This window comes from Aythya fuligula, chromosome 1 (genome assembly GCF_009819795.1).
Source record: "Aythya fuligula isolate bAytFul2 chromosome 1, bAytFul2.pri, whole genome shotgun sequence".
NCBI lineage: Eukaryota > Metazoa > Chordata > Aves > Anseriformes > Anatidae > Aythya > Aythya fuligula.
In genome coordinates this window covers 140164462-140180098 of record NC_045559.1, presented here as the reverse complement: position 1 = coordinate 140180098, position 15637 = coordinate 140164462, and the positions used below count along the sequence as shown (strand labels likewise).

At 45.1% G+C, this 15637-nt stretch overlaps 1 protein-coding gene across 2 annotated transcripts in view; it reads left to right on the top strand.

Annotated features, from left to right (window-relative positions):
• The first annotated feature begins 2198 nt into the window (after positions 1-2198).
• Positions 2199-15637, top strand: part of TBC1D8 (TBC1 domain family member 8) — a 46300-nt gene continuing 32861 nt past the window's right edge. Inside the window, exons 1-2 of one of the 2 annotated variants that reach the window (XM_032190486.1) lie at positions 2199-2351; positions 13983-14093. In XM_032190486.1, the coding sequence (XP_032046377.1) occupies positions 2225-2351; positions 13983-14093 (238 nt within the window). In that variant the 5' untranslated portion in view covers positions 2199-2224. Of the gene's footprint in view, positions 2352-13982; positions 14139-15637 lie in introns of both variants that reach the window. The other variant, XM_032190478.1, reaches the window with a different exon arrangement.

Genomic DNA, 15637 nt, shown 5'->3' with positions numbered 1-15637 from the left:
ACCGTGGTGGCTGCTTGTTTCCTGCCGACAGATGCACAGCTCATTTTACACATGCAAGGAATCCACCTCCTCTGAGCACCTTGGTAATATTGAGAGAAAAAGTAATACGTGTGCTTTTTGGATGAAAAAGAGGGGTTAGGAAGGAATTCAGTAAAAGAAGCAAGAGGAGAAGACAACGTTTTCCCCGTGACTTCCCTCTGCTCCCTTTGTACGCTGTCTCAGACCCTCGGGAGCTATGCAGTTTATGATGCTCCCTCTGAAGCTGCAGTTTATTTCAGGTGCGATTGATTATTTGCTCCAGTGCAGTCGGAAAGGCAGACTCCCTGTCTTTTGCTATTGTGGCTTAAATCTAGCAGCGATACGCAGCATTATAAATAAACCGAATGCAGGCCAGAAACCTCATTTTATTTCAGTTCTTTCCTTTCAGTTACATCTTAATTTATTTCTGAAGTTATTTTTTTCAGCCTGCTAAGCTTAAGTACCTTTGGGCAATTGAGTAATGCAGTGTGAGATAGTTCCGTTCTCTCCCAGACTGTGTAATAAAATGCAGAGCAAGGTGTATATCTTCACAGCATGCAGTTTTGTGTCTGATAATCTACCAGATTCCCATCCTCTCTGGTTTTGTTTACTTCTCCAGTCACCAGCGATATAAAGCTATTGCTCCACGTGAGATTTCAGGGGAGCCTCAGGCCCAAATCCATGGAAATGAATTTGGAAATGAATGGAAAGAGCCAGTGCATGACTGCAGGGCTTTCTCCACGGACACTAACCTGCCATCAGCTGTTGCCAAAGGCTTTCCATTTAGCAGGTAGAGGCTGCGTCATTTGGTGATGAGGGACATATATGTGTGTGGGCTTTTTCCTTGCAGGTTCTTGGTTAAATATTACAAATAGCATGCTCAGCTCCTTCCTGCAACCCCCGCTGACCTCGAGGTTGCTGGCGCCGGTTCAGTGCCAAGGCTGCTGTGCTTCTGCTCCCCCGTCTGCGGCTGCCCTTCTGCCAGAGGTCACGAGAGGCAGGAGAGAGCCCAAGGAGCAGCATGTGTGAACAAACCTGGGCCGTGCCACAACAAGGGCCGAGGACTGCTCAAAACCCCTGAGCCGGCAGTTCACGGCAGCTGCTGAACACTGTACGACTTCAGGCTGGCGTGGCTCAGGAGCATCAGCATCCACCCCCTTTTTCCCCTCTCCTAAGCCATCTCTGAGAGGTTCTTTGTCAACCTCCTTCCACGAACGATCGTCAGGCCGACTTTGATGTGGTTACAGAGCCTGTGGCTTTGAAGAAGTGCTCGGCATATCTCACGACGGCGTTAACGAAGGCAACATGCGTGACGTGGGATGCTGAAACACGCTGTGTAGCTCTCGAGGTCTAAAGCAACTCAAAGGTCAGCAGTCCTCTGGTCCTCTTCCCATTTAGGACTCAAACCAGTGTGCTCAAAAAACAGAGCTGAATATATATAAAAAAAAATATAATAAAAAAAAAAACAAGAATGGAAGTTAATAATCAACTATCTGAAAAGGGAAGAAATAGCTCACTGGGCATTAAAATGCCAAGTTACATGTCTTCAGGATAGTTTTGGGGGAAGGGGAAACTCTTGAGCTATTCTTATCCTGCAAGAGCCTTTGAAATAACCCCTTCTTCCACTCCCATTAATTTTTAAAGACTTTGTAACGTGGACGCCCATCATCTCCTCCCTCCATCTAATAGCCTTTATTTTTATGTCTGACAAGTAGGACGCTCGCAACGCTCGCTGGCTGTGGAGACGAAAGCAATGCTTCACACTGAAATCATAAAAAGATGCAGACCCCGCCGTGTTTACCAGATTGGGGTAGTCTGGTAAAAGCCACACTTTTGCCTGCCCAATATCTCCACCGGCAGCCGGACGCGAGTCCACGCGCCCACCTCCCACCGCCCAGACACAGGGAACAGGGCGCTCAGAAAATCAGAGCACAGTCTCCCGAGCCCTCTCAGATTGGGGATTTTGGGTTAAATCCCATTTTTGGGGGGGATCCCAGCTGCCCAAACGCTGAATATGGAAGCGGGGGTCCCCGCCCCCGGCCCCTGGGCTCCTCCTCCGGCCCCTCCCCGGCGGCCGGGCCCGCTCGGAGGCAGCCGGCGCGGCGCAGCCCGCGGGGGGCGATGTGAGAGCGGCTTTTTTTTTTTTTTTTTTTTTGGGGGCGGGGGGGGTCCCGGACTGAGGACCCGGGGCCGTGGGGTGGTCGCCATGTGGCTGAAGCCCGAGGAGGTGCTGCTGAAAAACGCCCTGAAGCTCTGGGTCACGCAGAAGAGCAGCGGCTACTTTGTGCTGCAGCGCCGTCGGGGGCACGGCGACGCCGGAGGGCGCTTCACGGGTACCTCGGGGCACGGGCACGGGCAGGGGGCTGCGGGCACGGGCAGGGGGCTGCGAGGGGTGCCCGGTGCCGGCGGGGCCGGGGCAGGCTGCGGGGAGGCGGGAGCGGCCTCTTTGTTCGGGCTCGGCTGGTCCCGAGGCAGTGCTGGAGAGCCCCTGCCCGAGGCTGCTCCGGGTTTTTTTGGGGAGAAATCGGGGCTTTTAGGGAGGTTTGGGGGCCAGGGGGGCTGCTCCGGGGTGTGCACGGTGGGTGTTTTGCACGGCGGGTGAAACGAGCCCGAGTTACCGGGTGTGATTGTGGTGTTCCCGCAACCTCTGGCTGCCCCTGGTGCCGCTTCCCGCACTGTCGCTGTTACTTTCTATCAGTTTGTCCCAAGCGCAGCTTCCTAAAAACTTTGTTCTGGCCCCCTAGGTCCCAGGTTAGCAGTAGATACCCAACAAAACGCCAGCCCTGCTAAAGTGGACGGGACCCTCTGGCAAACGCCTGCCCTCCCGATTTTCCCCGACCCCCCCCCCCCCACCCAGAGCCAGGAACCCGCAGGCCACCCCTTGGTGATCGTGGGTTAGCTTCCAGAGTTAAAAATAACCTTTTACAGCTGCTTGATTTGGGTCCAGGAGCGGTCATGAGTCTCAGACCCACAACTGTTAACTCCTCGCGGCGGAGGCTCGCGAGCGTACACCAAAACACACGGCTTCGCTCACCAGTTCTCATTCAGGTGAATCGTTTTTCTGAATTTGCTTGCACAAACCTCTTTTGGCTGGCAGAGCCGAGCCGCTCCTGCCTCAGAAAACATTTACTGAGGGAGCTGTAAGTTCTGACAGTCTGTGAAACGGTTTGGAAATATCAGTATTTAAGAAGGGATTAGAAATTAGAGTCCTGTAACAAAAGAGCAAGTGTGTAGGCGCGTTAAGCATAGCTAGAGGTAGGCAGCTGATTTTATTTTTTATTTTATTTCTATTTTTTCCCAATTCTTTACTTGGGACAATCAAAATGGAGACCTGTACTGAGAAACAGTTTGGCTTGGCTGCTCAGTCTGTTTCCTTTTGGTGCTGAGCTTGGGTCTCGATCCTTGCTGTATGTGAACATAGAGCCAGCTTACTGGTACCTGCCCAGAGTGACAGAGACGAAGGTCAGTGAAATGTTTCTGTATTTCAGAATACGGTCTGCCAAGCTGGAGAGCCATAACTTAGATTTTGTTTGCTTTGCTGGTGAAACAAAGCTTAAGCGAGAATGTTATCTGTTTTCTTTTCCCTTCAGTCCTTCAGTCACTTGAGCCTTGGCCAGTTGCAGCGAGGCTTGACAGAAGGGTAGGTGTTTGAAAGAGGCAAAGACCCTGTATGTGTCATGAAAGCAGGTGACTCCATCAGAGAGGGTCTCTCAGCTCCTGCATTGGGGCTGCATATGCTCAAGCTGTGTTTCAGTCCATCCAGGATCAACAAGGTAAAAAAAAAACAATGAGGAGACTTAGATTTCATAAGCAGAGTGTGCAGATGGTGCTGTGGACCACCCGACGTAACTTGCTGTAAGCAGAGTGAAATGGCAGTGCCAGGATTGTGCCACACCTGAGCTGCCCTTCTACTTGTTACTGCAACCTGATGTTTTCCCTCAACCTACGAGAGGACATCTGTTTTATTGCCCTATTCTCATGGTTGCACTTTTTTTTTTTTCTCTAGGACGCTTCTCTCTCCTTACCCAGGGCATTTTATCCCTTACATAAGAGCAAGTTAGCACAGCTGCAGGGTATATTTTATATGCATTTAATTCCTGAAGGATGGACTAGAGGAGATCTGTCACAGGAAAGTGCTTTCCTTCCATATCTGCCTTTGTTTCTTTGAGTAGTGTGTGTCACTCGGACTCTGAGCAGATGTTGGTAAGAGAGAGACTATATTTGCTACTGTTATTTGATTTGTCTTCTAGGGCAGTTGCTGAATGTACAGCAGGTTTGCAAACAGTAGGTACAAAAAATGATGGAGGTGGTGTTTAACTGTTCATTACCTGACCGGAGTAATTCTTTTCATGTCTTCCTGAGGGATATGTTTTTTGAGTAAATGTTTAACTTGCCAGTTAGCCTGGATCTCTACTTGAGACTTTTGTTGGATTAGAGACTCAAGAAGGAAATTGCTAATGTTTTAGAAATACTGTAGAGAAACTGAATTATATTTTTTAATTAGCAACTAATTTTTAAATTAATTTGAAATCAGAGAATTTTTTTTTTTTCTGAAATAATTTGCTCATTAATTTGTGTTGATTATAGATTTTTTTTTTTTTTTCACCATTACTGGAGACCTCCCTAGATAATGACAAAAAGACTTGTCATTAGGCCACGATTAATAAGTCTAAGTTAGCTGGATCTGGTACTTGCCAATGTTGTTGGCTCCAAGGTTACATGTTAATGATAAGCTTCGGATGCCATCAGTAGTCAAATCCTTTCTGGTAGAACAGTGCACGATGGCTCAGCGTGTAAGTGAATCACTACTTCTGTTTTTATTGGGGGAGTGCTGAAAGCTTCACTCACCTTCCTGTTTGATCAGGTTCATTTTGTGCATTTTGACAGCAAAGCTGCATGTTCTGAGACTTGTTGGGAATGTTTTCATTGTGGGCACTGGATTAAGAGTAGCTTTTCACTCTTTCCAAGCAGCTAACTTTGCAGTTTGTTTACACAGTACTTCACAATGCACACTCTTAGTATATAAAAAGCACTCAAGATCCTTCTAAGTAATTGTGATTTTTTCCTTTTATAAATAACGCTAAATAAAATTTTAAAATAAACTCTGAAGTCTGTAAACTGTTTCAAGCAGCTTTTTGTCTTTATTTTTTGAGATACGGTGCTTCTTCAACTTCTTGCTTGAAATAGATCAATAAAAGATTATATTTTGTTCTTGTTCTACCCATTTTTTAAATTCAGTTATGATATTTCCCCCAGATATTCTTCCAACCTCCAACTGTTTTCATCTCAGGGCATTTTCCAAGATGGATATGGTCCTAAATGTTTTTTATTTCTCAGAAGATGAACGTTTTCCAGAGAAATCTGTTTCTCCTTGAGGTCTTATAAGCCCTTACAGTTCACAACCTTAAATATCAAATCATATCCTGGCAAAAAGAAACATCTTCTGTGTATGAATCTGAACCTTATTATTCCTTTAATAAAAATAAATGTGGTAGGCATAGTAAATACACTTAAGCTATTGCCAGTAGTTGAGTAACCCCACCATCTTTATTTTATTTTCTCTTCTAAATAGCGTTCTTGCAGGGTGCTGTTTTTCAAACTGATCTATAGAGCACATCCTGCTTGTGAGTAGAGATCTTGACTAATTACATGGTAAGAGCTCTGTTCCTTGTTTTCCCCTTGATTGGATTTTGAAATCTTAATGCACACAACAAGACGACTCTTGGTAAGCTTTCTGCCCTTTTTTGAGGGGGGAATTAAAAAGCAAAAGATGTTTTGCTCCTCTTTCATACTCATCAGTCCAAATAATACTGTAATTGTCTTGTATACATCAGCTTTTATTAGTCCTGTTCATCTCCCAAGGTCAGGCTAAAAAATAAATCGTACATTCAGAGAAAGGCAGGAGGGAGACCACAGAAGTTGAAGGTTCCCATGGCTAAGGCAGGAATCCCAGCTTGATTGTTCCCATCTATTGCATTCTTAACAGGAGAGGGTCAAAAATGCAGTCAAGGCTTGGGTTTTTAGTAGAGAAAGCAAATACATTATATATTTTTTTTCAACCTTCTGGAGGGGTAAAAGGCAAAGTGAGTAGTGTATTGAAAGATCTGTCCTGATACAACCCCCAAACTGTACATCTACCAACATCAGGGGAAGTTGCCTTCAGTTTAAAATATATAAGATACCAAAGCATGTTGGTATCTACTGATAGATGAAGGTTAAATTTGAGTTCTAATTACAAAAAAAAAAAAACAAAACAACTTGTATTTTGGATGCAGTAGATTGAGGAAAGGAAGATGACACATCAACAATGCTAATAAAGGATAGTTATCAGTGCTCAATGTCTGTATTTATGACTTTGTATTTTAAGGGTGAGCTATTTGGAACCTTGCACAAGGACAGGGGGAAATGCAAATAGTTTACTGAAAGCTTGAACTCTCATCAAAACGTTATCTAGCCTTGCCCACAGCTGGAATTCAGATCGGCAGGTTTTTTCCCTCTACCCTTTCCTTTTTTTTTTTTTCCTTGTGTTTCCAGTAACATGCTACAAGCTCTTTTCCCATGCGGGTGGCTTCTCCCCAGCAGAGTGCTTGGCCTGGGGGCTGCCTCCTGCAGCAGGGGTTGCAACGGGGAGGCCAGGCTTCATCCTGCAAAGCTCAGCACTCATGTTTCTGACCCCCAGCTTTGCACCTGACTGTGCGCTGCTCTGGCTCCTTCTGCCTGCCTGCTTTTATCTGTATTTCAGCCTCCTTGTTTTAAAGGTGGGGATCCACCTGTGTATGGAGAGGGGGATCTGGGCCCCATCTGCTTAGACCACCAGCCTGTGCAATGCTGTAAGCCAGTCAACAGCTACAGCAGCTCTTTATTTTCCTCTTGTGGAGTCCAAATGGCCCACAAAAAGACAGGAAAATCATTGAGTGTGTGTGGTGGCAGAGTTGAAGTAACGCTGGCCCGTTCCCTTTAGTGTTATTTATGCCACCTGCCAACAGTGCGAGGCATGGTTTTTTATCACAGTGCCTGGAGCAGTGTCCCGTGTCAGGTAATTTACGGAGCTGCCAGCTTGCATGTCCAAATTCCTGTAGGTTTTCAGGTAGAAAACCATGCACACTTGTTGCGAGGAGAGAAGCGAGGCGTTTGGCCTGGCATGCTGCAAGCGTGGCCTGCGTCGCCATGGCGCAGGAGCCAGGCCAGGCCACGCTCTCGCCCAGCATGCAGGCTGGGGACAGTGATTAAACCATGTATCTCCATTAAGTTCAAGATTTAAAAATAAATAAAGTAATAATAAAAAAATTATGTAGTGGCAGTGTTTGATCTGACAAAGCACAGACTGAAAGGAGTTGAAGGGCCTGAGTGCTTGTGTTTCCCCAGGTTAATAAATGCTCGGAGTGTTAGGCCATTACGCCGAAATTTCTTACGTCCTTACACAAAAAAAGTTCGGTAGCTTTTATTTTGGAGGGTGGAAGAAAGCCTCTTGAGAGATGCTCTGTCTGGAAGCTGCATTGTATCAAAAGCTGTTTATATAATTTAGCAGAATCCAACAAGACAATGTCCGGTGTCAAGCCAAGGCGTTAAGCCAGTTGGTGGCCTTCACAGCTCGTGGTGCTCTTATCTAACATAAACATAGCTTTTAGGGAGGCCTGAGTGAAAGTAACAACCTGCTAAACACCTGTGGTTTGAACTTTAAGATTGTATCAAGATGTAGAGAAGGCCTCAGATGTTTCTGCTGGGAGCAGCCACCTCTGGCAAGCAGCAGCTCCCTACCCAGTGCCCTGGGCTGTGTCCAGCCTCTACAGGATGAGTGGCATCTGCACCACTTTATTAAAGGCATCTGCTACGGGATGAGTGCAACCTGCACCGTTAGCTCCTTCCACTTCTGTGTAAGAAGTTCGTCCTGTTGAGTAGAGTACGCATTTTGCCAAGCTGCTGCTTTTATTTCCCAGACTTCTTTCCCTTTTTGCCTCCATGTTTCTGATGGGGGAGCAGAGGTAGTGAGCAGCAGTAAAAGGCAGCGCTGAGCTTCCGAGGATGCATTCAGAGGCATGCATCATGCTTTATAGCTTTGTGCTGGGGTGAGAGCCTGTTGCTGTCGTAAATCCTTGAATCCAGCATCGGTGGTGGTTGTGTCTAATAAAAATAACCCAGCCTGATTCAATAAAGAGAGCAAGTACTTAACGCAGGGCTTTGACATAATATAGGTGGTCCTCTTCTGAGTAGTCCTCCAGAGCAGCCACCAGTCATCACAGTCCCCAGAGACATCCTGATGTTATCATTTTTCTGACGGAGCCCCAGCTGCCTGCAGCTTCTGTGCCAACCGAGATGAACATCCGCTGGGGAGGAGCTGGGCATCTCCGCTGGAGGATTTGGGTCCAGGTGCTGTGGTAATCCTCTGCCCATTTTCTCTGGAAGCCTTGATTTGGCAGATACACTAAGGCACGCCTGTCCAGCTGTGCTGCTTTCCAGTACAACGGAAACCTCAAGTCTTCTTTTTCTTTCAAGCAGACCAAGGAGAGCTGGAAGGGCAGTTTTCTCTCTGCTTCAAATTTTGGCTGTGGCCTGTTTGCTTGTAGGGTGGCCAAGCCATTACTGAAAATGCTGAAAGTGCAGGTTGGACCCTGACTGCTGTGTGACCTGTCGTGGTTTTAGGAGAGTGGGTGTAAGCACCTGCTTTTGGGGAGGTTCAGCACTGTGGCACATGGGTGGAAGAGGTGCCTCCTTGCCACGTGCATGCTGCACCCTACATTTTAAAAGCACTGTCAGGGTTTCTTACCAGCCAGCTGGAGGTCCTGCATGTTACTTTGCCTTTGAACTACATTTCACCCCCTGCTTTGTGATGGTTGTCCAAGTTTGTGTTAAGCAAATGGCCTTGGGGACCAGATACTTAAAAACAAAGTAAAACCATAGCACAGTATGGTGGTACTGCGATCTTGCTTGTGACTTAGCCTTTGATTTAACTCGGATTTTTAACTCGGATTTATTTATTTATTTATTTGTTTGTTTTGCAAATAAACAGTAGTGGCTTTGCTCTTTTGCCTTTTTTTTTTTTTTTTTTTTTGAGGACTTTATTATAATATGGGTCCTAGACTCCTAAATGATCAGTCCAACTCCCTCTGTCTTACTGCTGAAGTGACCACCCCATGTATGGGAAGGCATTCGAGTAGTTCTGAAAAGTTTCCCTTTAAGGTCTTTAAAATATGATGGAGGCATGCAGAAATGATCTCCTTGTTCTGTGTGTGGGGGGGTACCTTTACTTGTGTGCTGTTCAGCTAGGCATAACTCTTAGTGTCTTGGGTTGTCTCTTGAGCATTGCCCTAAAAGGTGGAAGTAATAGATATTTTATATCTACAGGGACTTATATTTTACATCTATATATCTTATATTTTATATCTATAGGGCTTTATAGCAGTCTTCCAGTGCCTAAAGGGGGCCTGTAAGAGGGATAGTCTAGGGACTCTTTGTTGGGGAGTGTGGTGATAGGACAAGGGATAATGGTTTTAAACTAAAAAAATAAGGGGTGGATTTAGATTAGATATAAGGAGGAATTTCTTCACTCAGAGAGTGGTGAGGCCCTGGCACAGGCTGCCCAGAGAAGCTGTGGGTGCCCCATCCCTGGAGGTGTTCAAGGCCAGGCTGGATGGGGCTTTGGGCAACCTGGTCTGGTGGGAAGTGTCCCTGCCCATGGCAGGGGGTGGAATTAGATGGGCTTTAAGGTCCCTTCCAACACAAACCATTTCATAAACCAGTTTCAGTTGATTAATTTACTGTATGCATGTTCCTTTGTCTAGATTAGTTATGGGCATGACACGGAATAACTTGTAATGGGATCTCTTATCTTTCTGTGGGGGTATAAGGAAATTTGTCTTTAAAGATGAAAAGAAGTGTGAAGCACTTTTGTTGATGCATCCGAGAGCCAGTTCTTTATAAAATAACCTTGACTTTTTTTTTTTTTTTGTCAGTGAAAAAATGCTCAACAAGTTTGTTCTACATCACTCAGTTGGTATTTCCTTGGATAGCAAAATCTGATTATACGGTGCACGAAATCCTGCTGGCATTCCACTTAGTTACAGATTGACCTCTGTACAAGGGAGGCACTACCTACCTGTTACAGAACGGTTCCTTGCTAATTTTTAAACTTGAGTTTATTTAAGTTTTTCAGTTCTGATTGATAGGCTCTCTTCTGAAAAGATACAGGGAGACGTTCCCTCTGTCTGAAATCCAGCTTGCAGCTAGAGTGATTGATATATTGAAGCAAAACATGTCATTTCAATAAAGCTATTTCCTTTTCCACATCTTCTGTCCCCTCCTCCATATTTGTCAGCAGCATACATTAGGCCTGAGATGTATGTAGGAATTTTATCCTGGGGGTGTTCTTTAGGTGTGAAGAACCTTGCCCCTTTTGAGGAACCTGCGATGTTCTCTTGGTATTCTTTAGCAGACGTCCTTTCAAACGTGTGTCTGCGGCTTCCCGAAATGCAGTCCCTGCACAGTTAACTGCTTCCCTGAAATAGTTCTGCATCTTGGGAGGTCAAAAAGCTGACGAGAAGTTGGTAGAGTGGTATGTAAGGGGAAAGAGGTACTTGGAAGTTTAAGTTCCTGCCACAAGCCTTGTCTCACAAAACAAAAATCAGTGGGAGCTTTGCGAAAGAAACCCATGTAGCAGTCTTTCTTTCTTTATGCCCTCTGCTTCTGAATCCTTTTAGTTTTTGACTAGCCTATAGGTATAACGGGTTTCACTGTCACTTGTCACTTGTCTGCTTCAGCCTAGCTGAAGGCATACAAATGCATCAGCATGTGCACCAGAAAACCTTTGTATAATTTATGTGTATCCGTGAGCAAGAGACCCTGTATATATTTTATAAGAGGCCCTTCCATGGAAGAAGCTGTTAGGACACTGAACGAGAAAGGTGCTTGCTCACAGGCTAGGTATTTTTCAAAGCATGTTTCAAAGTCACTGAATTGTATCAAGTTTCTTGTGTGTTTTTCCAGGGATTTTTTGGTCGTTTAATGCTTTGGTGTTACTCCAAGTGAATATGAGGCAAAATTTTGCCTCTAGTTTTAGTCATTTTCATTCTACTTCAGTTTCCACTAAATTAGGATCAGGGGTGACCTTATCACACTTCACAGGTACCTTAAAGGAGGCTGTAGCGAGGTGGGGGTTGGTCTGTTCTCCCACGTGCCTGGTGACAGGACGAGGGGAAATGGGCTAAAGTTGTGCCAGGGGAGGTTTAGGTTGGGTATTAGGAAAAACTTCTTTACCAAAAGGGCTCTTAGGCATTGGAGTGGGCTGCCCAGGGAAGTGGTGGAGTCACCATCCCTGGAGGTCTTTAAAAGACGTTTAGATGTAGAGCTTAGGGATATGGTTTAGTGGAGGACTGGTTAACATTAGGTCAGAGGTTGGACTCGATGATCTTGGAGGTCTCTTCCAACCTAGATGATTCTGTGATTCTGTAAATTATGGTCAGCCTGGATGTATTCATTAGTGTTGAATCCTTTTTATGCCCTTGCAAATACAGTCTTGGAAGGTCTTGTTCCCCCACTCTGCTTCTCTCAGTCTCTCCTTTAGGTTTTGACACTTGTACACCAATTCCACATGAGGCTGACCCCCTGTAGAAGTGAGGATGCTCAACTGTAGTCATGAGGCTGTACTGAACCAGCTTGCTGCTTGGGCTCTATTCTGGATGCAGAAGCAGCAGAGTAACACAGACCTTGGTTCATGTTGTAGCTATGGGTAATTTATGCAAGGGACACAATTTTTTATTTGCATGGTTCTTGGTTGAAGGAGGAAGCTTTTTCTTTTTTTTTGGTAATAGTTGATAAGCAAGATGGAAATTGTAAGCAGAAGTAAACAATGAGAAGAGGAATTGGTTTTTCGTGTCAGTTATTCAGGAACAGAAAAGGGAATTAATTTTGCATAGGCTAAGAAGTAAAAACAAATTTAGCAGCTCCTTCTGTACTTTGATTCAATAATTTGTAATTTCTGAAAACAAGTTCTTCATGAATCAGATGTTCATTAAGTGTTCTTACAGGATTTTCATAGCACTACCTATTAGCTGACTTTTTTTTCAGTGACTTTAGGGAAATTAAAAAGAAATCTTTCTCCTAGCACTATCATCAGGGGAAATCATGAACAGCACTTTGTAAATTTCTTTTTCTTTCTTGTAATGTCTCAAGTTTTTTGCAATTTGAAAGGTAGACCAGAGTTTTGCGCTCTGCATCCTTTGATCCTATCCTACAGGCTTTCATCCAGCTATTTTCAAGACTGTGCACTGAAGCTGATGCTGTGTTTTCTGTGAGCACGGATAATTTGCTACCTTTTGTACTTGGATGGTTTTATTTGTCTTTTGGTCTTGCAGTTACAGAAGGGCATGTAGCATTTTCTGGTATCTTATAAGGTACTTTTCTCCAAATTCGGGTCCCCATTTTGAACAGATGGGTGTTACATCTCGACGAGCATTTAGCTGAGAAGCGAGTTGTTGCTGAATATCTCACGGTCTACTTCTAAAACGTTTTCGTATCCAACGTCTGTCTGGCTTTGAAGGCATGACCAGGGTGTGTGAATGCAAGGAGGAAGTAGGTGATGTAATTACCTCTGCTTTTGGAAGGTTTTTGGTGCCATTCGCATGCGATTCGTACACCTCCTAGACCAGAAAGTGGTTACACTGCTGCTTTCTTGTGCTGTACTCAAATTAATTACCAGTGGCTTGTTGTCCAGGTGAGGAGGCATTGCACACCAGGACTTTGTAGGTCTCATTTTATTGTTCCCATTAATCACTTAGATAATGGGCTGGTTGAATGCAATTATAAAAACTGAAAGTGATGCCAAGGGCTGGCAAAACTTTTGGCCGGTTCATTTGGTGTTGAATCGATGGCAAAGGAGCAAAACTACAGCTGTAAATACAGCGTTTAGCTTGGAAAAATGAAACGTGCAAAGAAAAAGTGCAGTATTGATGAAAAGTTGTAGATTAAATCAATTTTTGTAAGTGATGGGAGCCAATAGCCAATGCTGTGTTACTTTAATATGCCAGCTTGCAAATCGTGGCACTTGAGTGACTTTTCCTTGCATACCTTGGTTCTGCCTGCTGGAGGAGGTAAGGGGAAAGGCCAGCAGCTCCAGCTGGCTGGTTGCAGTTGCTCCAACTCTCAGAAATCAGTTTACACTCTTTAAGTCAAGTGCCAGTTTGCAGTGGGATACTCCTACAAGCTTTCTTGGATACAGTTACGGGTACGCGAGATACAGGAGGTGGTGCATGCTCTTTGCACAGCATCACGTCCAGTTCTGAGCAGCACGCTTAGAGATAAGCTCAGGAACAATGAGCTGGTTCACAGGCATGACCCATAAGGAAGACGAGTGGCAACTGGGGTTTCTTTAGGACAAGAGAAAGCATCAAACAGCGGGGAATGATGTTGGTACATCAAAAACATCCGTGGCCAATTGCTCTCCGTGTTCCGGGGAGCAGGATTCATTTCCAGCGAGACAGTGCAGGATTGTGGTGGTTGCCTTGTTTGTTTGTTTTTGCTGTGAGAATACCTCATGGCAACAGTGGAAGGGGCTTGCTGGGAGGTGGTTGCATCTCGGTTGTGGGAGGTTTTGACGAACAGGTTAGATGAACACGGTTTATGGCACAGGTGCATTGATCCAGCTCCAGAGCAGGGGCCGGCACGGTAACCTCTCCGGTTCCCCCAGGAAGGCTGCAGTTCTGTGGCTGTATGTGCGTACACATGAGGCAAAACAGGAAACACAAAATCGCTTGTTCTGCTTTTGATCTTCAGATCTGGTTTGCCTCTTGCCTTTTGAGCCTGTGTGAATTGCCACACCGACCAGGGACAGAGCTATTGTTAAGTTCTCTATTTTAATTTGCTGGTCTGAGGTGCGAAAAGACTGGAGGGCTGCAGAACTGATGGCAGTGAAAACTGGCTCTAATTCTCTTTTTTTTTTTCCTCTCCCCCTTTTGCTCTGTGCGTGGCCGCAGGTCGCCTGGTGGGAGCCCTGGATGCCGTGCTGGACTCGAACGCGCGCGTCGCGCCCTTCCGAATTTTGCTGCAAGTCCCAGGCTCGCAGGTTTACTCTGCCATTGCTTGTGGTGAGTTATTGAGCGGATCAGAAGTTTACTGGGCCATAGCTATTGGTGAGTCACACACGAAAAAACCCGAACCGATTCTGAGCATGCTCAGCACCTGCATGTCCAAGAAGCTCAAGGTAACCCCAGCTGGTGGTGTGCTGGTGTGAAGCTCTCGGCTATAGCTCGTTTAACAACCAAATTAACCTTTGGTTAGAGTCCCAAGTATTCATCATGAGAAAACGTTAGCTGGGAAAATGAAGTTTCGATAGAAAGCCTGTTTAGGTGAGGGTGTTAGCGTTAATCTTCCGTCTGTTGCAAAATGGTGCGGTGCTGTTCGTATGCTTATCTTTTTGTACGGCAGTGAAAGTTCCTTACAGCAAGCAGCTATTTAGTCTTGGCTTTCATCAGTCTTGTCTTTTGCTTGCTAACTGTGAAATGCCTTGCAACATTTGATTATAATCAAGTATAACTGGAACGCTTAGAAGATCTTACGTGAGGTAGGTGATAAATGGAGTTGGCAGGGGAGAATGTCTAACTGCTGGGTCTGTTCTGCACTAATTCCTTTTCTGCAACTTTTGGAAGTCAAACCCATCTTCAGGAAATTGATGTGGATGGGAACTGCAGCAACCTTACTGGGGCATGTTAAAGGTCACCTGAATGAACACTTTACAGTCCTTATTTGACCAATTTGCAGTTCTCATCCCTTCTTCTCCAGTCTGCAAAATCCCAGCATTGAAATTTAGAGCAGGTTTTCCTTTCCTGTCTTGCATGGATCTAGCCACGAAATAGTTAGCTAATAGACATGCTGACATGCTGTTGAAGCTGTTTGGCACAGTAGCCCTTCAAATGATAGGGGCAATCTGTGTATTTGCACCCTGCCCCTGTACAAGCTCATTCAACATTTGTTCCTTGCTTCCAGCAGAGATCCCTCTGCATTTCCCCATTGATATTGGGATTTTTTCCTGTGCCAGAATTGTGTAAAGAAGCTTGTGTAAAGTTTGCTTGCTCTATTTTTGTTGTGGCTTGGTTTTCTTGGTTTTGCAATTGCTCTGTGCTTGATATCCCCACCCCTTGCCACCTCCCCTCCCTTTTTTAAAAAAAATAATGCTACCTCTTGGAGAAATTTAAGAGCTTCATGCTGTTCTAGTCTTCTGATGAAGCTGGTTGGCTTTCATTGTAAAAGTAAGTGTTGCTGTCAAGGGCTTCTTAATCATCTGAATGTATGTAATATTCCTTCCAGGGACTGATCTTAGCCCTGTCCACATTCTTCTTGCCCAAAGGTTTTTTGTATTAAAGGAACTACAAATCAAAAGCTTGCCTGGCTGGAACGGTTAAGGGTTTTGCTGCGATGAACTTATTTGATTAATGTTTTCTAGAATTCTCTTTTGCCCTCTTAAATGAATGCTCACCACTGAGAAAACAAGATTTACGGTAATGGAGTGGAAGGCAGAGGGATCTGTTTTGTATGCCGTAAGGGCATGACACGTACGCCGCTGCCAGAGCTGCACAGAAATTAAGAACCACGATAGCTGGAGCTGTTTCTGAGTAATATCTCTGTTGTGAAA